The sequence below is a fragment of the Podarcis liolepis genome, assembly GCF_965112155.1.
Source record: "Podarcis liolepis genome assembly, chromosome: 10".
NCBI classification, from domain to species: Eukaryota; Metazoa; Chordata; class Lepidosauria; order Squamata; family Lacertidae; genus Podarcis; species Podarcis liolepis.
Window position 1 is genome coordinate 68,615,259 of NC_139562.1, and position 25,446 is coordinate 68,640,704.

General features: G+C 39.9%; 1 protein-coding gene across 5 annotated transcripts in view; it reads left to right on the forward strand.

The window, feature by feature from the left end:
• Window positions 1–25,004, forward strand: part of ORC5 (origin recognition complex subunit 5) — a 67,738-nt gene extending 42,734 nt beyond the window's left edge. For 4 of the 5 annotated variants that reach the window (XR_014516741.1, XM_083464091.1, XM_083464092.1 and 1 more), the window contains 2 exons: window positions 20,240–20,352; window positions 24,470–25,004. Coding sequence is in view for 4 of the 5 variants with exons in the window: in XM_083464091.1 (XP_083320217.1) it covers window positions 20,240–20,352; window positions 24,470–24,515 (159 nt within the window). In the remaining variant the exon portion in view is untranslated. Of the gene's footprint in view, window positions 1–8,323; window positions 8,389–20,239; window positions 20,353–24,469 lie in introns of those variants that run through there. The other variant, XM_083464094.1, reaches the window with a different exon arrangement.
• Window positions 25,005–25,446: the final 442 nt, after the last annotated feature.

Here is a 25,446-nt window from a genome sequence, read left to right on the forward strand (position 1 = left end):
ATTGGGCAAATTCAGCTACTGTGGATTACTCACATGTGTTCTTTAAGCAATATAGAGATATTTTCATATATATCTCAAGACTGTTTAGGTGTTACTCTATGCACTTTGAAAAGCCACTTCCAGTTCGCTTTTCAGCAAACCTGCTGGTTTCATGCTATTGCCTACATGGCAGTTTTCTCTCTTTTTTAAATTCAATTTTAGGACTTGTGTGCACTGTATTGATAAAACTATAGCATATGTCAGCAAAAAAATCATATTTATTTCAGGGAGAGAGTATTTGTGAAGGATCTGGTACTGAAGGAGCCTGCAAGCATAGAGCGGCGAGTTTATGCTTGAGAATGATATGCATATATCCAAATATTCCAATATTAAGGTCAGTAGCAGTCATTCTGGAACCGAAGCCAAAGCAGCTATTATTTTAGAAGTGTTCCAGACTTCTAACCCTTGTCAAATTTACAGCATGAAGGAAGGCCTATGTATCATGTTCAGCTAACGATATTTGAAGCAGGAAAAAATTGGGATGAGTAACTTGAGGAAATTTTATAAGTAGCACAGCAACAGCACAGTACAAGGCCTGAGCCTTTGTAAGACAGGTAGGCTTGACCTTTGAAATGGAAATTGCAAAGCCAGTGGCTTTGCTAAATAAGGAAATTAATGGATTTGGAGTAATTGGAAACTACATGATTATCTGTATTATGACCACTTAAATCTCAGTTGGATAATTAGACCCACATATATTATAACTTTGTGGTTAATGGGAATAAAAAGGCTTTTAATATATGGCAAAAGTAGACATTCTCACACCCTAGAGAAGCCTAATTTTCGTTATATCTTTTTCTTTGTAACTCTTAGGAAATAATATGTAACCTCTATAACTGATGCTTTTAAAAGGTTACACTATTTCAATTATTATCTGATTGAACATTTTTTCTCTTTAAATTGTTTTTACTCTGAGCATTCCTTATAAGTTATGTATCTGCTGTTCAAATTTGATTATATCTTTTTTATCTTAGTAAAACTATTTTAAGTGTCATCTAAGACTGTGTATCTTGACCTGAGATATGTGACTGAGAGGCAGTCCAGGGGGAAATATAAATGAGATCCAGACATAGTGATTTCTGGGCCTAGGAACAATTTATTTCACATGCAAATATTTCTCTAGGGTACATGGGTTTGCTCATTTCTTGGTTTAGTAACGCTATCATTACTTGCTTGAGTCATTACTTAAACTCTTTCCTTGTTGAATTTCACATTAAAAAATAGATGTAGTCAAAGTTGGCCTTATAATGGTCTTTGAATTATTGTGGAGGACCTTGAGCTTCTTGTTTGTTGGGCATTGTAAGTTCAATGCTGAGATCATGGGATTGCATAACTGAGTTTGAGACTGGGGAATAATTTTATTTATTCTGTTTTTAAAAGTATGTACCACTCATGTAAAACATTGAGGCAGTGTACAACACAAAATGGGACGCAGGTGGTGCTGTGGGTTAAACCACAGAGCCTAGGACTTGCCGATCAGAAGGTTGGCGGTTCGAATCCCCGTAACGGGGTGAGCTCCCGTTGCTTGGTCCCTGCGCCTGCCAACCTAGCAGTTTGAAAGTACACCAAAAAGTGCAAGTAGATAAATAGGTACTGCTCCGGCGAGAAGTTAAATGGCATTGCCGTGCGCTGCTCTGGTTCGCCAGAAGCGGCTTAGTCATGCTGGCCACATGACCCGGAAGCTGTACTCCGGCTTCCTTGGCCAGTAAAGCGAGATGAGCGCCGCAACCCCAGAGTCGGCCCCGACTGGACCTAATGGTCAGGGGTCCCTTTACCTTTACCTTACAACACAAAATATTCTAAAAAACAGAAAAAAACACAAGATCATCGCAGAAATCTCTAGCTTATTTCCTCCCAGGATCCTTCGGATTATTTTTGGGATATAGCAAATAGATCTCAGGCAGAAGGCTGATGATACTGATCTGTGACCATGAAAGTGAAGAAGATACAGATTCTTAGTATTTATACCAGGTTAATCCAAACCAGATGCTTCAAATTACTTGACAGTTGCAGGGACAATTCTTAACGTTTCCTTTGGTGCCTGGAGGAGATTTGAGAACTGAGTGACCACAGTCTCATTTCCTCACCAGACTAGGTCTCAGTCTCAGTCTTTGAGGTTCTTGGTGTCAAAACCAAATACCTGCTAGGAATAATTGGGGCATAAGTTAAAACCTCATATTCTACCCAAATGCAGCAAGGTTTTGTTGCCTTTATTTAACGTTCTTAAAATTTAGTATTCTGTTTGGCCTCTATCTCTGTCACCCTGCCCAAATGTGTATACAGTGGTACCTCTGAATGCGAACGGGATCTGTTCCAGAGCCCCATCCGCATCCTGAGTAGAACGTAACACGCGACTGCACGGGTTGCGTTTCGCCGCTTCCGCGCATGCGTGTGGCGTCATTTTGAGTGTCTGCGCATGTGCGAGTGGCGAAACCCGGAAGTAACGCCTTCCGTTACCTCCGGGTCGCTGCAGAGCATAACCTGAAAATGCTCAACCTGAAGCATATTTAACCCGAGGTATGACTATATGCAATCTTCGCTGCCAGTTTTGGGGATTGGTTGTATGGAGACTGGGAAGCCATGAAAATGAAAGACTCAGAGCATCGTTTGTACACCCACCCATTGCAAAGTGGCGGGAGGGACCAAAAGCATTATCAGGGTACAGGACACTTTCCTACTAAGCAGAGCTGATGGTACCTTGCAGTCTACAATTTGGCAGTGGAAACAGTTATGACAAAGAGAGGGGAGGTTTATGAGAGGCATGGATAAAGCTGGGGGGATTACATTTTTTGAAGCGCTTCACTTCTTGTCCATTGACAAACAAGAGTGTCCTGATAGAAAATATCCCTCTTGCACCCCACAGAAGCCTCTTCACTGAAGTCCTTTTTATAGCTTGTATTATGTCGCTTACTTGCTGCTTTCTACCACCTGCCAGCTTAGCACCTGCTCCGTTCTGATGTCATGCATCTGAACAATGTGTCCTTCCCAGCTGAGTGTCGATTATGACGGCCTCTGTGTTTACACGGTTAGCGCTCTTCGACTACATTGTTGGTGATCTTGTCCTGCCACCTAATACAGAATAAATAAGGCAGGTGTCTTTAATGAAAACTCTTCAGCTGTCTAATAGGTCTCTGAGTGCTTATGCTTCCAGTTGATAGATTGGGATTAAAACAAAAATGAAGAACGATGGTGGCCTTCATCTTCCCTGCGAAGCTTAATGACCTGTTTTTTGTTAGTTCAACTAAAAAGAGCACTTTTGCTGTTTACGTGAGGATTGTCTCAACAAACATTTTGAGGTTGTAAATCCAAAGGGGTGGAGAAAATTGAGGAACTTCACATTTGGAACAAGTAAATGATTCTGATTCAAAGGAGAACATAGCTTTGAATATTGTGAATGTGTCTGGAGGGAGAAGAGGGAAGGTGTTGTAAATATAAATTTTCTGTCACTGGTTTCTGTGATCTCACATAGAATAAATTGGCAAAATGAGCCTCTCAGTTCAGTAGCACAGCCTAATTTATGTAAATTCTCTTCAGAATAGGCATTAACCTTGATCCTTACTTCCTCTGTTCTGCTTTAAATCTTGCCTTTGATACAGTAATTGTAATAAAAACAGAATATTCCATGATTAATTGCCTTTTCCCTTACTCACTTTCATTTCTCTTTCCAATATATTGAGGAACGTGTTATTGATATCCCTCCACCACAGCATTTGGCAACCATTAAGCAGTGGTATTTGTTTAACAAAATTTATGTGACTTTAAAATAGACAGAATAGACCGAGTATTTCGTTTTTAAGCTGCAAAAATCGGCTAGAACACAATAAAAATGTATTAAAATGCCATAAAATACTCATTCCCAGCCTTGTACCATAGAATCAGTAAGATAAATTCCATAATGACATAATACACTCTAATTCACATGGATATTTGGTGTTGCTAATGCATAAGAGGTAGTGCAGGGTAATCTTGTTAACCATGCCCCATGATAAATCAGAAATATATTGAGAGAGAGAGACTGAGACACACACACACACAAATTTCAGAATTATGTTTGTTTGGAGAAAAGGTGTGTTGTGATTGCGAAATTTGTTTTTGTTTTGATACCCCTTACATATGGAGAGACGCTAAGCAAGATGAGATGCCTACAGTGCTTTAGGAAGGGCTGCTTGTTACTGGACAGAACAGTGTCCTTCCACAATAGCAAAAGTAAATATCTTTGATAGTCATAAATATTCAAAACTAGATTGCTTGAACATGCTGCAAAGATCAAGTAACTGGAAGACATAATAAACAGAAGTACTAAATAATGGCCCAGGAAATGACCCTGTTGAGACAACAGGGGTCAGTGTCTTCTGTGATGTCGTGACCAGAGCCTGAGTCAGAAACTAAACTCTAAATGCAATGTTTATGCAACTCAAGAATCGGTTTTTTAGCTGCTGACCCTTTCTCTTTTGTGGTTTTGCACTCATTTCATGCAATTGTGATTTTATATATCGTAAGTATCTTTGACTAGAGGTTTGGAATATAAATGCTCTAAATAAACAAAGAAACAAAGAAATATTTGACTCTATCTGTTTACATAAAAGGCAGGCTTTAGCTTGTGTGATAAAGGGTCTGTATTTTAGTTTGAGATCGTAAATATAGGTTTAGCCTTTTCTTGAATTTATATCTGTTGTAACATAATTATAAATAAAAAGAGGCAAATGTTAAACAGCTCTCGATTCAAATTTTAAACATCTGATTTATTAAAATGATCTTTAACCACTGCTGAAATTGGTGTACTTCCACAGAGGTGCTCACTTTCAAGACTTATATGAGGAAGAACTGACGTCTGTCAACCTTGATGGTTATTGTTGGGAACCTGAGAGATGTGTTCCTTCCCCCACTGACTTTAATTTTGCTAGTGTGAGGAAGGAAATTCAATAGTGAGAGGGAAATGTGCAGAAAGTGTGTGCTGTGCTGAAAGCTACCATTTATAGAAAAATATTAAAAGCAAAGATAGTAAGGATTTAACTCTATTGTTGTTGGTAGCGTTGTAAACAAGATGGGATTCAATGTATGTGTACAGCTAACCTCTTATTTGTGTGATTGTTTGTTTTACCCAGGGACCTAGGCTTTTTTGTGGGGCTTGCTTTGATAGTCTTGGAAGCTTCATCTTTATGTGTTTTGTAGTATAAAAGGTAAAAGTAAAGGGACCCCTAACCATTAGGTCCAGTCGTGACTGACTCTGGGGTTGCGGCGCTCATCTCGCTTTATTGGCTGAGGGAGCCGGCGTACAGCTTCTGGGTCATGTGGCCAGCATGACGAAGCCGCTTCTGGCAAACCAGAGCAGCGCACGGAAATGCCGTTTACCTTCCCGCCGGAGCGGTTCCTATTTATCTACTTGCACTTTGACGTGCTTTCGGACTGCTAGGTTGGCAGGAGCAGGGACCGAGCAACTGGAGCTCACCCCGTTGCGGGGATTCGAACCGCCGACCTTCTGATCGGCAAGTCCTAGGCTCTGTGATTTAACCCACAGCACCACCAGCGTCCAGTATATATTAGTTCCAGGGATCGTAGCTGAGTGGCATGCATAAGTTCTCCGATTCAATCGCTGGCATCTCCAGTTAAAAGGATCAGATAGCAGTTGGTGGGAGAAATCTCTGCCTGAAACTCTGGAAAATTGCTTCCGGTCAAAGCAGACAGTACTGGGTTCCATGGACAAATATTTTGACCTGGTATAAGGCAGCTTCCTATATCCTCCATATATTCAGTACCACATTTCTAGTGAATGATAAGATCCAACAGTCCAAAGGTGAATCAACTTGTCCGGCAATTGGAGGGTACCTAAAATCTCTTCCTCATAACAAATGACAGATATTGAGACAGGTGCCCCTTCACAGACCTCAAGTGACAATGTTGCTTCTAGAGGTACGCTCCCAACCTGTATATTTTCATTCTTAATGGGAACTAACTACCCACAGTCTGAATAACTTAAATAGAACCACATAACTCATCATTCTCCAAACATATTTATAAATGCATTGATTTAACACCATAGGTGTTCTTTTCCTGTTTCTTCAGAAAAAAATGAGATATGCAAAGAATTGCTAAATAAATATAGCAGTTTTCTGCTTGGTTTTTTAAAATAGTATAATTGTTAATATAATAAAAAGGGAAAAATATTAGAAGTTTCAGACAAAACTCTTTGCTTTTTGGAGTGTCTCTTTAAAACTCAGAAGTGTCCAAATTAAACAAATTCTTGTTTTTCTGCATGTCTTGTGCACAAACAAAGCGTTTACAGGTGTCTGAAGAATGACTGCCAGGGAATGTGTCCCATGTAGCATTCAAGATTTAAATGTGAATTGGTTGCTGCTCTGCAACACAATCTTTTCAGATGTGCCCACATGTTGACTATTTTATAGTCAGCAAGTATATAAGTAGATATAAGCACAGCTGGATTCCAGGCCTATAATAAACTGCTAGACAGAAGTTTCAGTGAATATTCATATGTATTTCTACTTTATTGTTCCATACTTTATATTCTTTGCATGAATTTTGCCTTAGTTACATGGTGGGGAAAATAACCACATTACTACATCCGGAAGTGCAAATTAAAATAGCATCAAGCAACCTTGTGATTGAGCAGGGGGGAGGGAGAAAGCTTTGCAATAAGTGTTTCAGGGCTATATTCCTGAAAGACATACTTTACTAAGGCCACGCTGCATTTTTTACTATTTCTGTTCTGCTAGCCATTATGAACCATTTCACATGTTCTACAGAAGCGCTCAGGAAAGAGAACATGAATAAAGTACTTATCTCATTTAATCCCCTCCCCCCCTTGTGCATGTGGGGATTTGAGTCATAATTGGAATGTCAGTGCAGTGAAGAGAGTGGACGACTGCAGCTTTGGGGGTGAAGTGTTGGAGAGTTACAGCGCCTGTTGTAGTTGAGAGATCAGTACAGGAGAGACATGTTTTGTTACAGCTAGGACAGATAAAGGTGTCCTGTTATGCTCATGCAGGTATACCATGAAGTTTGTTCTGTCTGCACTCCTCCCAGTGGTCATTTCCTCCTCTGGTAACTGACTCGTGTGAGTGAAAAGCTACATAGAAATTGAATGAATGAATGAATGAATGACTCCCTCCAGACACGATGGTCATCTGCAAGGGATTTCCACGTGGCGGGATTAATGTCACACTTGCAGACATCTTTGTAAGGCACGGTTGGTCTGGAAATAAGAGGCAAAGTCAGAAGCTCAATTTGTATGGTGCTTTGCAGAAGTTAATGGCATGGCATATGAAGATCAAATCAATTGGGAAATACAGGAAACGGATGCCTACGGTAGAATTTTAGGAGAGATTTATTGATTTATTGACATTTAAGATGGAGAAATGCAAAGGTGTAATGTATGCTAAACTTGATGAGCATTCGTAAAGTATTCTTTTTGAAGGGGAATGTGTTCTAAACAAATGGAATCCCAACAAACCAAGAAGCACCTGAAGAATAGCAACTGTTGAAATGAAGTGCTGGTTGAGTTTCGTGCCTCTATGTGATAGTAATAACCTGCTTTTGTAAAATAAAATAAAATGGAATGGTGGACAACTGATAGCAAGTAGATTGCTTTCCAACAGGCTTTCATTTGAGAGGCTATTCTCAATTGTCTTCCAATTATGTGCTGTGTTTGTGTATTTAAGGAGATGAGGAGGTTAAACTGCTATTAATATTTCATGGCTAATTAGTACAAGCGGGACCAAGAGCTTTACATCACGGAAGGTGGTTATTACTTTAGAAGTGGTTGCTATTAATGTGAACCCCCTGCAGAATACATGTGCACTTTAAGAAAGGTCTGGTTCCTATACCCCTTGCTCGTGCTGACTGTAACAAGGTTGGCTCACCAAGTCAGTTTTTTCCAGTTATAAGGAAAAACACCACATGCAGGTACCACTTCCCTAGGGTTTAGGATGGCACAGACTTCAATAAAATACATAGGCTCAGGCTTGTGGCCATTTGGCCTTGACAGAACTTGCATCTTCCAGCATTTTCTTGGTTGTCCGGCTTCTGTCATAATCTGAATTTCATTTTGGTGAATCTACTTTACACAATGTCTTTCTGCTTCTCTCTGATAAAAAATAATTATTTAATGAGAATTATGCCCAAGTATATCTCTTTGCACCCAGGAGACTCCCTTGAAAGGGAATTTCATGCCCAGATTGGCAAGTGAAACACAAAATCTTAGTTCAGAGTCCCAAGCAAGTTCCAGGCCTTAAAGCATTTATTTGCTCTTGCCTTCTGTGTGTTTCAGGGCCAAACAATTTTGTGGTGGTTGCTGATGAAGAATAGTCCTTGCCAGCATATTTAAAACACTCTGTAAGTTTGGCTGGAGTGCTTTTCTTCCTATACACGGGAGTAAAATGAAGAGGTAAAAAGCTTTTGTTCGTTTTGAACGCCCTCCCATCAGATGTCAAGGAAATACACAACTATCCTATTCTTAAAAGACATCTGAAGGCAGTCCTGTTTAAGGGAGTTTTTAATATTTAATGCTGTATTGTTTTTAATACTCGATTGAGGGCCGCCCAGAGTGGCTGGGGAAACTCAGCCAGATGGGCGGGGTATAAATTATTATTATTATTATTATTATTATTATTATTATTATTATGCATTATAAAGTAATGAAAACTGTATACATTAAGCATGAAGGGTAAGCGGTGCTAGGAGATGGAATAGACCAGACACAGTAGGGGTGTAGGTTCCCACACTAGGGAAGTACACACAGTAATCCTTGTCTTGGAGCTCTTTGTGGATGAAGCCAGGTAACTTTCGGAGACTAATGCACCAAGAACTACGGCTGCATGCTACCTACACACATTTCAGTGAAAGTTGTCCAGAATTGGACCTTAATTCTCATAATATGTAACCTATGATAACTCATGCGTCAAAATGTTAGGTGCCTAGAGGACTCCTGATGTTTTGGATGCAACATGCTAACTATCTGGAATTCTGTTACAGATGGGTAGCCGTGTTGGTCTGCCATAGTCAAAATAAAAAAATTCCTTCCTGTAGCACCTTAAAGACCAACTAAGTAGTTCTTGGTATAAGCTTTCGTGTGCATGCACACTTCTTCAGATACACTGACAGTGTATCTGAAGAAGTGTGCATGCACACGAAAGCTTATACCAAGAACTACTTAGTTGGTCTTTAAGGTGCTACAGGAAGGAATTTTTTTATTTTATCTGGAATTCTGTTTAATTATGTCTCTGGCTTCTACAGCTCTGCCTATCCCCATAGAAACGTTCACTTTAACAAGTCATATTGGAAATTCTGATGGTTTTGTAATGGTTTGATATAAAGCTTCTTCTAGGATTTGGGAGGTCTTAACAAATGCTATAAGCAAATGAACTTTGGTGGGTGCCGCCTTTAAAAAAAAACAACTCTAGGAAAAATGTTTTCTCCTTCAGTTTCTCTTCTATTTTCCATGCATGTAAACAGCATCTTTTAAAATATGATTTTACTTAAGAACTGGGTGGATCATTGCCATTGTGCAGTCTGACCTGCAGTTGACCAACCCAGGCAATCTTTGGCTAAGCTGCACTTCAACCAGCAATTTAATTCTCCAGTTGTCTGTCTGGATCACATTGGTTCTTAATTTCTTCCTCTTTCTTTCTTTCTTGGATAGTCATACATACATAACTAACTTATGTGCACATAATCTAATGTATATGTACACATAATCAGTGTATGCTGATCCATAGGAAAACATTAGGGATGCTGTATGATCAAAAGCATTTTTCCTATTTTTAATTTGTTTTGGAAATATTGAGAGAAGAAATAGCACATGGTAGTTCTTTCTATGTTGACGTGTCGCATTTTAAAGAAAGCTCCCACACGTTGTGTGTGTGTGTCTTCCTGTGATAAAGCATTTTAAAAATCTATATTTCAAAACACATAAGCAGCCAGCTCTTGTTGGTATGTGGGTGGTATTGGGTAATTAGGCCTTGTTAATATCTTGCTTCCCTGTGCCAGATTGGATCAATACCCTTTCAACATTTAATTATCATACATTTAAAATAGACAGCAATTAACACATGCTTCTAACACCATTTAGGAAATGAAAGCTGTATACGCTAAGCATAATTTTGCACAAATGTAATTTTGTTTAGAAGTGTGGAGACCTAATATTGAGAAGCATATCCAGTTTTCTATAGTCTTCTAATGATGTCAATATGTCCGTGCTATAAAGAATGTATGTGGTATAATTACTAGGGGATGCATCCTTGGGTTCAGTTGGAGGCTAGGTGAAAATTCTAAAATAAACCATGGCCTGAAATTGAACTTAAAAGCATTCTGCTCCACTTAAGAGTAAAACTCTAAAGTTTAAACATGTATAGCTATTCATGATGGCATGTTACATCTAATATTTGAATCAAAGAGGGATATGTAGCTATTCTCGTCCTTCCATATTGGAAGCTAAACATGCCAAAATGTGTCACCCTAGTGTGCAGAAGCCATTTCAAATCCAACGGCCATTTCCACAACAGTGGTTGCTTTTTCCAGCCTCCATAAATAGTGGAATCCAAAATACCACCTTGATATACATACTGTCTCATTAAAGCCAATATGTTATCATGCTGTCATGCATTCTCACTCAAAACTGCATAGTGACAGGTACGTAGGCTTGCATGTGTAAGCTGCCTGTCATTGGTGAATGACAGATGGATTGGGGAGCCTATACAGCCCCTCAGATGTTGGGCTTCTAACGTCCATCAGCCTCATCTCACAGTCAGGGATGATGGGAGGTTTAGTCTAAGCAACATCTGCAGGGCCACGGTTTCCCACACCAGCACTAAGGTATCTAGACATCAAGTTCTGTAGCGTTAAAGACATTGGCACAGAAAAAATGTACAAGTCCCAGTAACTGGATTCTAGAAACAGTTAAGCATTAACATTACTAAAGCTAAGAGATGTGGATCAGTAATCTGGATGTGAGACCACTGGGAACCGTACATAAGAGCAGAAGATGAATAAAATAAATATTAAACAACAAATCTAAAAGAAATATATAAGCCTCATATGAATCAGCGAGAATATATAAGCAGGTGCAGAATATGAATCTGGATGAGTTAATGTTAACTATCTGAAAATGTTATGAAAATTGGGCTTTCCTCTCAATTTTCAGTGTCTGAAGATATAATGTGGAAAGGAAAGGTTTCATTAGTAAGTGAAAAAGGAGATGATATTTATGATTTTAAAAATGACAAAGTTTAGTCCTGTTTCCATAATGGTGATACTTTAGAGAGAGAGAAAATGAAGAATAGTAGAAGGGGATACTGGAAGACAATGGATAACTTTACAAATTAGTAATTCATAAAAATCAGGCAAAACACTAGTGGAGGTTTGATTAAACTTCAACAGATTGAATCAATCTGGCATCTTTGACCCTGAACCAGTAAATGAAATATCCTTTGTACATTGTGGGTGAAATATGACCTCTCTTGGTCTCATAAAAAGCAGCCATTTTCATTTGAAGCCTATTTTATACTGAGAACTCAGTGTGCTTTCAGTCCAGTTCTTAAGCCCACCTCTTGGCTAGTAATGGGATGAATATTGTTTACCACACTTTTCAATGAATAATACAATTACTGGAAAGTGCGGTGTGCACCCCCCATTTTGTATGCCTATGTGAAAATAACAAATTACCTGAAACAATCTTCATGGGTTCCCAAGTTCTGTCTCTGTATGGTGCTTGAAGCTTCAGATAGTTGTTGTGTTGTTGTTTTTGTCGTGACTTGCCCTTTGACAGTGTGTTTGCCAGAGCATGAAGTCAGAGGACTAGAGTAGGGCATATTACTGTTGGATTTTCAGAGCATCTTATATCGCTGTTCTGGCCAAATTATTTCTAGAGTCATAGTTGACAGATTGATGGCACGTACACAACTTTTTTATTCTATTTAATTTCAAGTAGCTAAGCCTGAATTTCAAGGTCTGGGTAGAGCAGCGGTTCTCAACCTGTGGGTCCCCAGATGTTGTCGGACTACAACTCTCATCATCCCTGAGCTCTGGCCTTGCTAGCTAGGGGTGATGGGATTTGTAGTTCAACAACATCTGGGACCCGCAGGTTGAGAAAGGCTGGGGTAGAGGTACTTTCCTGTACTCTGGGGATGGTGCTGTGTATTAAATGACATACTTTCTTTCCTCTCCTCTTGCCTCCTCGCATGCACCTCTAAGCAGAGAGGAATCTACATTGCATTGAGATGTTTCCTTCCTTTGCAGTTATTTGTTCCACAGCTGCCACGTGGCTTAGATGCCATCAACTGGAAATGGGGAGGTACCTGCAAGGGAAGGGGAGTTTACCCCTTTCCAGTACCCACACCCCCTCTGTGACACACCTTGCACTTGACAGAATATTTTGCAGTCCTCATTAAAGTTGTGTGTGTTATCGGATTTATCAGTGCAATTCTACATATGTCTACTCAGAAGGAAGCATTTTCAACAGAGCTTATTCTCAGATAGAATATAGGTATAGCAGGCATGTCCAGCTCCCAAGATACTGTGATCTACTCACAGCTGTGATCTACCCATTGTCATTGCCAGGAGTTGTTGGGCTTCTTTTAGGGGAGGGTTGACCAAAGTTGTTGAGCTTTTTTGGGAGGGGGCACACAGGTGATCACTAACTTGCTACCACGATCAACCAGTAAATCGCAATCAACCTGAGGTATAAGAGTGCAGCCTTGTATTTAAGTACAGTGGTGCCTCGCAAGACGAAAAGAATCCGTTCTGTGATTCTCTTCGTCTAGCGGTTTTTTCGTCTTGCAAAGCAAGCCCATTGACGGATTAGCGCTATTAGCGGCTTTTAGCGGCTTATCATCTTATCGGATCAGCTGATAAGTGGCTTAGCAGCTTAGAAAAAGGGGGGGAAGGGGAAAAAACCGCAGGAACTCGCAAGACATTTTCATCTTGCGAAGCAAGCCCATAGGAGATTCGTTTTGCGAAGCACCTCCAAAACGGAAAACTCTTTCGTCTAGCGAGTTTTCCGTCTTGCGAGGCATTCGTCTTGCGGGGCACCACTGTATTCAGAGGTTTGAATTACTAAGAACTCAAGATTCCAAGTAATCTTTAAGTGTTGCTTTACTGACAGATCTTAGCCTTTTATATAAGGTATTTTCTTACCTGTTCCATATTTCTTAATCCGTAGGATGCCTCGCCAGTGATTGTGAGAAAAAACTATATATTTTAAAAACATGTTTTTGTTTTTAGAGAAACAGTCAGTACCACCCCCTCCCCAGCATAAGTTAGCTGCTCACTACATAAGTGGATTTCTATGCCAACATAATTTGTGCAAGCATCATTGAATTTAATTCCAAGAGGCTAGTTCTGCACATTCTGTCTGAAATGTGTTTTCAAAATGACATCTGGTTTTCAAAGTGCTTTTTGCTACATATTAGTGGTTTTAACATCTGTATGAACTTAAGTACCAGCAGCAGTGGGTTTTGTACAAATGCAGCCAAAAGACTAATTTTGCACTGCTTTTTAAAGAGCAATAAAAGCTGAACATAGATGACACGGCAAACAATTGAGAGTTTTAAGATAGTGTAGAATGACTGAAAACACTGAAGACGTGATATTCACAGTAGAGTATGTTTCAGTGTGTCTTGGGGGCTCAGAATCATGTTGTAATTAAGTCTAAAAAGATGTTTTTAACCTTTGGAATTAGACAAGTGCATAATATGACAGAGATACACCTAAGAAATTTTAAAACTTCAGGTTGAATCAACTGTTATTTCATGCTGGTACCATATTGTTCCCAATGGTGTTCAGTCTATGTCTTCCCCTGTGGCATATGCTTTCATTCACTTCCTTTCATCAAACGGAGTTACGTGTTCTTTAGGCAATTAAAGTACAGTACATCTGATTTGCTCCTGCTTTCTGCCTGTTTCATGTCTGTTCTGGGGTTTGTGGGCTGCTCCATAAGAGATCTTGTGACAGTGATTTGCCTTAAATTGTTGGTCTTCAACTGGTGGGTCTCAGTCTGATCCAAAGTGTTGTGGCCTGATCCAAGGTGGGTTGCAACAGGAGCCCTACCACTGTGCAATAAATGATTAAGAAATGAGTCCCCAAATGTATGTTTGGGTTAAAAGTGAGTTCTGGGTCTGAAAACGTTGGAGATACCTGCCTTAAATGACCACACAACTTTTCTGTTGTTTGTATTTTATTATAGAATATCAGACAGTTGCTCTGTGCTTGTAACTCTGTACCTTATTTATAGGTCTCCCAATGCCATTCTTCACTTAAGTTATGTATAGCTCTCCTGTCAGTCAGCCAGCTCCCTCTTCTCTTTTATCTTTTTGAAAAAAGCAATAATCTGTGATGTATTTATTTGTTTTCCCAGGATTCAAATGTGGCAGATAAAGGAATGATATATTAAAGAACTAAAACTATGTGTGAACATAACAGAATGTAAAATCTAGAGCGTAGGAGTTTTGTAATATCAACCCTCGTTCATGTCCATACTTCCATTGTATCAGTATTTAACTGTGGCTGTATGCAGAATTCATGCCAAGCCATGGTTTAGAGCTGCTTGACTTGACTTGTTTTTCCATCTGTTCAGCACCCAGCTTCATCACCCCACTCCTGTCTCTTGAGAATGAGCAAGGCTTATCTCTATAGTACCATCTTTTGTAACAGACCAACAGCAGTAACTGTAGTTTGTGCTTTGAGATACAACAGCAAACTACAGCTAGCACAAACAATTGTTTGATTTCCTTCTCTGGAAGCCCCTTGCAAAGTTTATGTGATGACTTAGGTCTGGTTTGGACAGTTTTTGCCCATTCTCAGTCTTCGTGCTGCTCCTTCTGTCCTCCATACACTGTAATAAGCCAACAAATCTTCCATTGATCATAGTTTCTAGTTAGGTCAAAACTAGGAAACCATAGTTACTAGATGTGAACAAGCCAAGAGCTTAAACCACATTCTCTGTATTTTAATCAATGCATACCCAAATTTGTTTATCTGTATTTGTTTGTTAGATACGAAACCAGGCTTTCTCAGCTGTTCACTCTTTTATGCTCGCCAAGTAATGTTGGATTTTCAGGCTGGCAATGAACACGAAGCACCTCTGCCTATAATTTTTCTTCCACAGTGGTTATTTGACTGGATTACATTTCCAATTGAAAACTCTACAGCCATTTACTGTGCAAGCCACTGCCTCTTCTTTCATTAGTAGTCCCAACACTATTTTCTTTCCCTTCTTAAGGCATGTTTCTCATACTTGCATTTCATGAATGAGAAATCTCTATATATTAAGTATATAATATTCTAGTTATTTGCTGCTTAAAGATTCTTTATCTATCTATCTATCTATCTATCTATCTATCTATCTATCTATCTAAGGTTATACCATTTTAAAGCTATTTTCAAGTCTGTCCTTGTAGATAGATGTGTGTTATGGTATACCGTGACAATGAAATACTGTGAGTATAGTATATGACACAAAGGAAAAACAGCTCTGTAACAATTGAGACTTTGGGAGTTTATTTCCCCTACCGAGGGGCACAGTTAGTTTGACATTGCATTTATCATTTTCCTAATGTAGTACAATGTTTTTTCTCTGAGCCAAGTCATTTCCTCTTGAATTTTGAGATAGATTTCCCCCTGAGATTAGGTCCCCAATCTTCGGATGGGATTCCGATCTGTCCAACTTTGGGTGCAAGAAGCAGAGCTGAAGGAACATGGCTGCTGATAATACCGCATACTAATTTTATGCAGTATTTTCGCTACTGAGGGCATGTTCGATTGCTCATTCCCAGGACTATATCCATAGTGGGTTTGGTTTGAACCGCAGCCTCACATTTCCCCTTTTTCTTACCCTTCTCCCTTATTGTGGGTAGAATGTCACAGGTGAAGCTTGAGATTTTGTGTTGATTTGACAGCACATGATTACTTAGTGCACCCTGAGCAGAATCCTTTGGGTAAGCTTGGACTATGATAAATCTTCAGCATGGTAAACAGATATGGCATTAATTGGGATGTGTTACTTTTTTTCTACCTTTCACAGAAGTTCCATCCATTACAGCAAATGATAAAGAAACCTACCGGTTTTGATCAGAAGGGGAAAGACTGATTTGCTTCATTAACATGGTGGGTGGGTGGTGTATGTGTGTTTTTGTGTGTGTGTGTGTGTGTGTGTGTGTGTGTGTGTGTGTGTGTGTCGGGGGGAGAAGGAGAGGGAGAACGAACAGGGCATGAGATAATTTTTCATGTATGAATTACCTTGAGTTTTTATTACCCCAGAATTGTGTGAATCAAACCAGGTGACTAGGGCTGCAGTTTACCCAGATAAGTAACCTTGTCTGTAAGCGATGGCCAAAGTCTTTGTATCTACTCTACCATGTTATGCTTAAAACGTTAATCAGAAATTTCATATCCAGGTTTGACACCATTTCAGATTTATAGCCATAAGATTTAGGGAGCAATTTTACAATACTGACCTTCTGTTCCATTTTACTGCATTTGGAGAAAAGAAGAGGAAATTTGTCACAGTCTCCCCCCCCCCCCAATTGTTGTTAACAGAGTGGCTGGCACATTTGTAATGCAACAGCAAGGTCATTTTTGAATCTGCATTCTCCATAATATTTAGATGGGTCCAACTCCAAGTCATCTAAGCTGGTGTGTTTGCAGGGAGCTTTTATGAGCCTCATGCCATTCCTGCTGTGGAATATGACCTATTTTCATCGGTAGGCGCAGAGTGTAAGAGGCCAGCTGCAAGCGTACCCTGCAAAAATGATTAGCCAATAATGGTGCACTGGGGTGTAAAAGAGCAGTTGTAATAACAGATTACTCCATTATGCTTCATCGTTGACTGAATAAGGGCCTGAGTGAATGAAGAGTAATTTTCTTCCTTAACTTTAGGGGTTCGAAATACTTTTTTTTTTTTTAATAGAAAAAGTAACCCTATGAAATTTAGGAGGCATACAAGAAAATTTCTGTAGTAAAAGTAATTTCTGAAAAGCAGTCTGGGCCCATTTTTGTCTGTTTTCCTTTACTAAAGCGCTAGGGATACATCATTAGTTGCGTTCTGTGGACAATTGTTTTGTAAACTTGTAGAGATTTGTTGCTGTAAATAAGCAAAATAATTTAAAATGTGAATATCCAGACTTGTAAGATTATATATAGCAAAAACCAGCAGAGTACAACACAGTCCCACATTAGTAAAAGCATCTTAACAGTTTAATTGGAGAACAGTATAATGCATACATACAATCACTTTGTGGAAACATCACTAAAAGGTCGAGGTGACCAAGTTGAGGTGACCTTGTACCACCTGTGTGGTAATACTGCTGTTCCCAAGCCCTATAGAACAAGCCTAGAGGAAATTAGATATATTTATACCCTGTTGACATTAGAGTTACTCAAATTAGCTGTCGCTAGCTTGTCCCATTTACTCTTAAATGCAGCTAACTTTTCTTGGATTGGATAAGTCACAATTTTATTTTAGGTTGCTGCTTCTCATACTAATCTGATCTTCGTGGTGGCCTTCCCCTCCCCATTTTAAAACGTTCATCTAGGTCAGTTGTCAGACTTCGTTGAGCATGATCCACTATATGTAAATAATATGTTAATGGATAATCTATAGCACTTTAATTAAAATTGTCTTCGTAACAATGCAATCTGCACACATTGAGAGAAAACTATATTTCAGAAATGGCAGTTAATATGATATTTGTGCAAGACAAACTGGAGGCAAGAACCATCAATGGGTTATTTTGAAGGAATTTTCTCTGATATTTGTGGATGTGAATCTAAAAGGGGGAGTAAGCCATAGTTTCCCCCATAGCACGTTATCCAATTCACTTCCAAGATCCATCTCCCCAACAGATTTCAGAGGAATGGGGTGGGGACTTTAGGCTACCAGCAAAGTGTGCATGAAAGAGACAAGTCCTCTGCACATTACGGATCTAACCAAACCGTCAAGTGAACTCAGATTCCTGGTGCCCACCTCCTTCACCTCAGACATACTTTTAAAGAGTGTAGCTGCAAAACATTTAACCACTTTAGGAACATACCTTATAAAGTAGGCATCAGGCACTGTTTTGATTTAGCTTCCGTTTATTGCCTCCAAACCATTAAAAAAGTTCTATAAAGTTCTGTTGCAACCCACCCTGTGTCAGGGACTGGCTGGATGACAAGGAATGGTGGGAAGTACCAGCTGGGGAAACCCCAGAGGAGGAAGGCTCAGAGCCGGAGGTTCGTGGTGGGACGCTGTGGAAAGGTCAGGGGAGAAGATTGGGAGGACGTGCTGGATGCTGAAGGGGCAACAGGGTTTAGTGAGCAGGAAGAGCCTGTGACAGGGAGCAGTGCAGACTCTGAGGCTGAAGCAGAGGAGGGGGTCAAAAGACTGCTGAAGAATCCAGGGAATCTCCCTTTCCTGCTGTAACAAGCTCCCTCCCTCCCTGGTCTCCAAGAAGGTGAGGCTAATGAGGAGAGCGGAACAGAGATCAAAGGTGGGCAGACACAGTTTGAGAAACATCCAGGCGAAGAGGAGTCTTAGAAAGGTTGGAAGACCTTCAGTTCTGGCAACTGCTCCATAGGGGCAAGACCCGCTGGGAAGTGTTGCTGAGTTGTATGCCGTTTCCTTGAATAAAAAATTTCACTGACAAAGGAGCTCTGCTTCTTCGTGCTGACCTGCGTCTAATTCCAGCCCTGACGCCCTGGGACCTTTGGGTGAAGGCAAGCGATAAATTGTAATAATAATGCACTGTGTACATTACTCAGGCTGTGTCAGAAAATATACAATACTATACTATCATATCTAGATTGATCATTGAGGCCAGCCTGTACAACTTGTGACCTACAAGCGCAGCAGTCACATTGTGTGACCAGCCTGAGGTCAAGAAACCACTTCTGTTTGCTGGCGGTTTGCTGCCTTGGTCATAACTAGGTGGTGAATCACGTGCTTACATGTAGAAGACGGAAGGGTCAGTCCCTGGCATCCCCACTTAAAAGGGTCCAGCCAGCCCTGTATGGCTGTATAACTTAAAATTTCTGTGCTTTTTGGTGCATTTGTGGATTCGTGTGTGGCTCAATTTATCTCCTTAAAAGAAACCTCTTCTTTGATCCTAAATAATTTTCCATTAGCTGAATGAATGACTGGTTTAAAATGAGAATTTTCAAACATAATTTTAGGAATACGTAATGGGGGTTCTTCTCAAACTAAGCGAAAGGGACCCTGACAATATATTTGAATACTTGGCATTATTGACATTTCTCATTTTGGCAGTTTAGATTACAGTTTGAAGGAACACAAAAACGGTAAGAAGATACTGCCAAAAGAAGGAAGATAATGTAAAGAAATTGGCAACCTTTTATTGAACGTGGAAAAGCAAATTTCTCACTTAACTGTAAAAAATAAAACAAGTTGTACTTTAACATGTCTAAATGTGCTTCATTTCTGTTTTCTACAAATGAAATATGCTCAAACAAAACATAGGAGACATAGGGTGCTTGCACCTGAAAAGAAAACTTATAGCTGCTATACTGTAGCTGTCAGTTCTTAAACAGAATTTTCTGATATCTTACTAAATTATAAAACTTACCAAGTCATTTCTCCATGCCAGCTAATAAGACAAATAGTTTTGATTGGACATGATGCGTCTGTCTTGGTGTGACTTTGCCTACATCAGGCTTCCTCAACCTCAGTCTTCCAGATGTTTTGAGACTACAATTCCCATCATCTCTGACCACTGGTCCTGCAAGCTAGGGATCATGGGAGTTGTAGGCCAAAAACGCCTGGAGGGCCGAGGTTGAGGAAGCCTGGCCTACATCTTACAACTAGGGGAACAGGTAATAACAGGCTGTGGGAGAAGCAGCTTGGAGTACAGTGCTGGTTTGTGCCACAGCCAGGGCAATGGCACTCTTGCCAACGAAATCCTCCTTGTGGCATCCACGCCATAGGATGCCCACAATGCTGGAGCAGCTAGGACTCTAGAATTTTAACTCCTTAGGGTTTTAGTCAATTCTGTATTTTATTGTTTGTTTCAGTGAATTGAGCTTTACATTTGCTGACCATCTTTGTCTCTCCAGTCTTAAAACTTGGTTTAGACCTGAGCAGGTGCTTTATTGTGTAAAACTGGCTAGCCAGTTGGAAAGGTATGTTGTAAATGTAGTGATGGCTGCCCTGATTAACGTAAAGCCAATTAATGTTTCTCCCCCCGTTTTCTTTTTCTAGATCACTTCCCTTGTGACGCTGCAGCTCCTCTCATTAGTAGGCCACGATGACCAGCTCAATGGACCAAGATACAAATGCAGTGTTTCTCTAGATTTTATCAGATCCATTTCGAGGTAAGCTGCGTTCACGGCCTTCTTATGCTACTTGAACAAATTCTCAAAATGGATATATATATATATATATATATATATATATATATATATATATTTCCCAGCCATTCACAGGAAAGTGCATCTGAGGATGGCGGAGAGTGAATAAAAACCGGCTGCAAAATAAGTAAATGAAAGTGATTGTAAATCTCGCAGTAAAGTGAAGTGCAAACATGCACCATTTGTGTGACCTTCCAAGCAAAATTCAGCTCAGTAGCTGTGCCTGACATGTGCTTGGCAAAACAACAAGCAGGCCAAAGGTGTATTCCCCTCCTTAGCTCCATGACGTGGCTGCCGGAATACATTTAGCTTGGTGGGTCACACCTGCCATAGGCCAGTATTGCTGTAGGACTGCAACACCCACCATGCTGGCTGGGGCTGGGGGAAGTTCCGAGTCCCAACAATATTTGGAGGGCCCCAGATTCCTCATCCTTGCTCTGGAGGATCTATTACATTGAGTTTGCTCATTTGTTTGCATTTACACAGAGCACTGCGGTTGTAACTGATACTTTCTGTCCGGGGCGATAACCTGTCGCCCAACAATTTCTAGAGGTCACAATATCTAGTTAGCCACCTTGCTTTATGGAATGTCATAAAATAATAAGGCAGGGCCGTGTCTGAAGGACATGGTAGTGTAAATTAGGTAAGGGGAATGACAGACAGAGGAAGTGAGCAGGAGGAGTAAAGGAATGAAAGTCTGCAAATGAAGTTTACATTTCTTAGGCTTCATTTCACTTACAGATACCAACTAAGGGGTTGCTAATGTGTCCCTCCAAGCAAATGAAGCAGCTTTTCAAGAGAGATAGGTATCAAAAGGATCCCCGCCACCACCCTTGTTTGAGACAAACCACAGCCCATATTCATACAACACAACAAGACATAGCATGGCTAGTAGTTTGAGCTGTGCAAGCACGAAAGTGGCAGGAGATAGGCGTTCGTGAAATAATTTAGGACAATCTGGCTTACCATGATGAGGATGTAGGTTTTGCAGTGATGGCAGTTATCCATTACTTTTATTTATAAACTTAGATTTCATTTGGAGTGAAAACCTCTTTCCTCTGCGTCTGCTAATATTTTTCATGCTGTACAAAGCTTAGGAAATGTTGAGGCAGAATGTTGTTTTCCTAGCCCTTTGCTTATTTGTTGCCTGCCACAAATGATTAGTCCTTCCGCTTCATTCAAAATTAGCTTAGCTAAGAATGAGAAATTGTACATAGAAAAATCACCCGATTTATATTAGTTTAGGGTTCACCATTGGAAACCCTTTAAATGTAGACTTGACTTTGAAGAAAATAAAAGAGCAAGATTTGCATAATGCTCAATCAGAATGCTCGAATATCTACTTTCCAATATGTTTTTATTACTTCGAGAATTCATTTTTTAAAATCAAAATCCCAAAGGATTTCAGAAACAATGTTTAAATGTCTTATCCCAAATTTAAATTACCCACAAATTGTATTTATACTGCATCTCTTGGGTACTTCAAGAGGTACTTCATTAAGTAGGGATATCCTTGGACTGTCCTTAGTCTATGGTTGGATTTTGTTTCCTGTTTTGGAAGCAAGAGATTAAAACCATTTTGAATCACATCTTGTAAATATGTAACAGTGGTTTTCTTTTTGCAATAGCAAAGCAGAGTGAAGTAGAAAGGCCGTCCTATTTGGACTGAGGGAAAGGTAGTGGATGGGTAGAAAGGGTTAAAAAAAGGAGCAATGATCTGTTTATGGGAAATCATCTTATATTGAAATTACTAGTTAAGTTTCTATATCATTGACTGTTTTCTCTTTCTCTTAGCAATGGTCAAGTGTGATGGTCTAACCACTTTGGAAGGCCATAGGTTTCTCCACTGTGCCATAGAGGCTTTCTATTATTTTACCTCCTAACATACCCTTCATTCTGCTGTACCAGTTCCTTGGAAACAGAAGGGCTCCTCCAGTAGCTTATACTTTTCACTTTCTGCGGAGGGGTCAGTCCTGATTAGGTGCAGCTGTACTCTCCACTGATGTAAATTGGAAAGTGTACAACCGCTTTGTAGTAGATCCTTTAAGGCTGTGTCCTGATTCAAAACTGTGACTGCATGGAGAGTTGTTTTTCTTTCATTTTTTTAATGATCTCCTGGATTCTTAATCTTCAAAAATGAGTTGCTTTTGACTTGGTGGCCAAGTTCAGTGTGGAGTTGCTTCTCTTATACAGTTAGGTTTCTCCTACTCTAGTGCAAGTGGCTAGCATATGAAATATCAGTTAATTGGACAAAACATCTTACGGAGTCATTATTGTTGCTAGTTAGGCCAAATGATTGATTGTGGTGTTTGTGTAGCAAGCTTAACCTTTGCCAGTGAATATAGTTTTAAGCCTCTGTAATGAAGGTCTAACATGTTAACCATGAGATGGCATTTATCTTTAAAATGTAAAATGTGCTAATTAAGTGCATACCTTTTAAGTATTGTAATAGGCTAGATAATATTTGACACTTCCATGTGCTCTGTATCATACTTCCTTAGAGATGATGAATAAAAGCATGGAGTTGAAAATTGTGTATGAGCTAGACCCAACTCCCTTGGCAAATAAGAGATCCAATTAGTCTTTAGAATTCCAATTTCAGTTACTTTATGCAAAACGCATTATTTCTAAAATTGTTTCATTTTTGTCATACCTTGTAATTTTTCTCATTTTTAAATAAAAGGAAACCCCAGTGCAAGAATGTTAATACAATACATCAGAATGTATTTGGAAAGGCGGAAAAATGAATTCTGTGTTTTACTCCCTTGGTGTATAATTCTTTATTCTAACAAAGCACAAAAATACATTCAAATCTTCTGTCCTATTGAGTATTCTTGGATTGTTCAAGTTTAGTTAAAAAGCATGGGTCAACTACTGTCAAGAAAGAAAGAATGGAGACTGCAAATTAGTACAGATGAAGGAGTTATGCCATACATAATGCTGAAACAGGTGGTTTGGACGAATAACAGAATGTTCAATAGCAGAGAAGATTGCCGCTTTGCATTTCCAAACAGTGTGCCATGTTTACTAGAGTTGGTTTTTAATTGTTTTTTTAAAAAACTCTCTTTTATTCTTGAGCTAAATTTGTTTTATAGCTTCAGTGCTGAGAATGAGCAACTTTAAATCTTTGAAAGCTGTGTAACGAGACGACTCAGGTGCATTCATTCATTCATCTGGGCCGATGGTGTAGCAGCTGGGGCAAGTAGCTGCTTTAAACCACCGAAACAACATACAGTCAAACCTTGCTTGTCGAACGTAATCCGTTCTAGGAGCCCATTCAGCTTCCGAAACATTCAACAACCAAGGCGCGGCTTCCGATTGGTTGCAAGAGCTTCCTGCACTCAAGCGGAAGCCTCATCAGACGTTCGGCTTCCGAAAAACATTCGAAAACTGGAGCATTTACCAGAGCATTTATGGAGCCATTCAGGAACCGAGGTTTGACTGTATATGATCTGGATGCATCACATAGAGGCTCAGACGCACAGAACCCTAATTTGTGCATTCCTTCCCCCTTCCTCCTTTCGTCCTCTTCTCTCTCTCTCCACCCTCAAAGCATACAATCAAGATTTGGCACATAGAGGCCTACATGTGGAGCATCTCCGTCACAGGATGTATGGGGTGGAGAGCTGGATGATGATGACTACAGATAATAATAAAAATCTTCAAAAAAACAGAAAATACAATAAAAGCAAGTAAACATTAATAGAGTTTAAATTATGTACATATATAAAATCTGTTTAAACATAGAAGTGATTAGAATAAAAGCAGCACGGCTGTTCATTAAAAGCAGTCAGTTCCCCAAAAATTATTGGAACATGAAGGTCCTCACCTGCCGGTGGAATGACGGCAAGCAACCAGTTCCTCCACTGTAGAAAAAGCAGTGCTAGAAGGAAAGTGTGTGAGCCTCGACCTCAACGTTCCAACCTTTAATACTTTAGAACTAGGCCTTGCTACATTCAGAATTCCAACTTTGCAATCTTACTGCCATGGAGGTCTCAGTTCAAAGGTGCTCCAGGTGACTTGGCCATTCCCAAAGAGGAGGAGAGATTTAAGTAAACTGACATACTCTGTTGTTTTACAGGACTGTGAACTTTGACATCATAAAGTACTTGTATGACTTCCTGTGAAGACCATCTGGACACTGGGATGACAACTAAGGCAATTGGTGTTCCTCTATCTACTTTAGCCATCCAGCGAGAGGAGACTTTGGGCTCTATTGGATTTGTCCAAAACAGGTGCTGGCTCAGCATGGGATCTGATGGAAACACTAGTTGGTCTGGATGGATCTGAGCTGAGGACTATTTACCCAAGACCCTGGAGTATTTGGAAAGAACGTGTTAATTATAAACAGCAGGGACCAAGCACAATCTGTTCTGCTCTTAATGATGTTATCTTAACGCTGAAATTGCCTGAAACCCATTTTACTAAGGAGTGTATTTTGTGCTATGATGAAGGTCTCCCCCTGTGCTTTGAACATGGCAGCAGCCTTGTTTGTATGCCCAGTCCTTTCACTTCCTCTCCATGGGAACCTTTTGCATTTGTCTGCCAAAACAGCTCGGTCCTAAGGCCACCTTTTAGGAAATTGGAATAGAAAATACAATAAACTTAAAAACCAAGCTGCTTATCTTTCATTCCTAGATCCTGTCTAGTTATTTGTAGATTCACTATTAGAACAGATTTGTAAATACCATCTATTTTTTCACTAACCACCCAGTTCTTACTGTTGCTTGTTGCAATTACATTCAGACAAGAGTGCACTTTGGCAAATTGCTCCTTTCTCTAAAGATACACTGTCACGTAATACTGGAAAGAATAATAAGCTTATCTAGCCTGGAGAAGAGAGGTAGGAACTCTGGGGCAGCTTCCAGAGTTTTGCTGCACAGGGATCTTCTCTCTGTGGTAAACACATACATCATGAGAAGGAAAACATATCACAATTACCATTAGTCAAATTGTGGATTGTTCTGTAGCTTTTGACACAGTGGTGGCTATCCTTTGGGCCTGGTGGAGTGAAGGGCAGGGCAGCTACTAGCAGGTGGGGCTAGGAGTAGGTGGAAC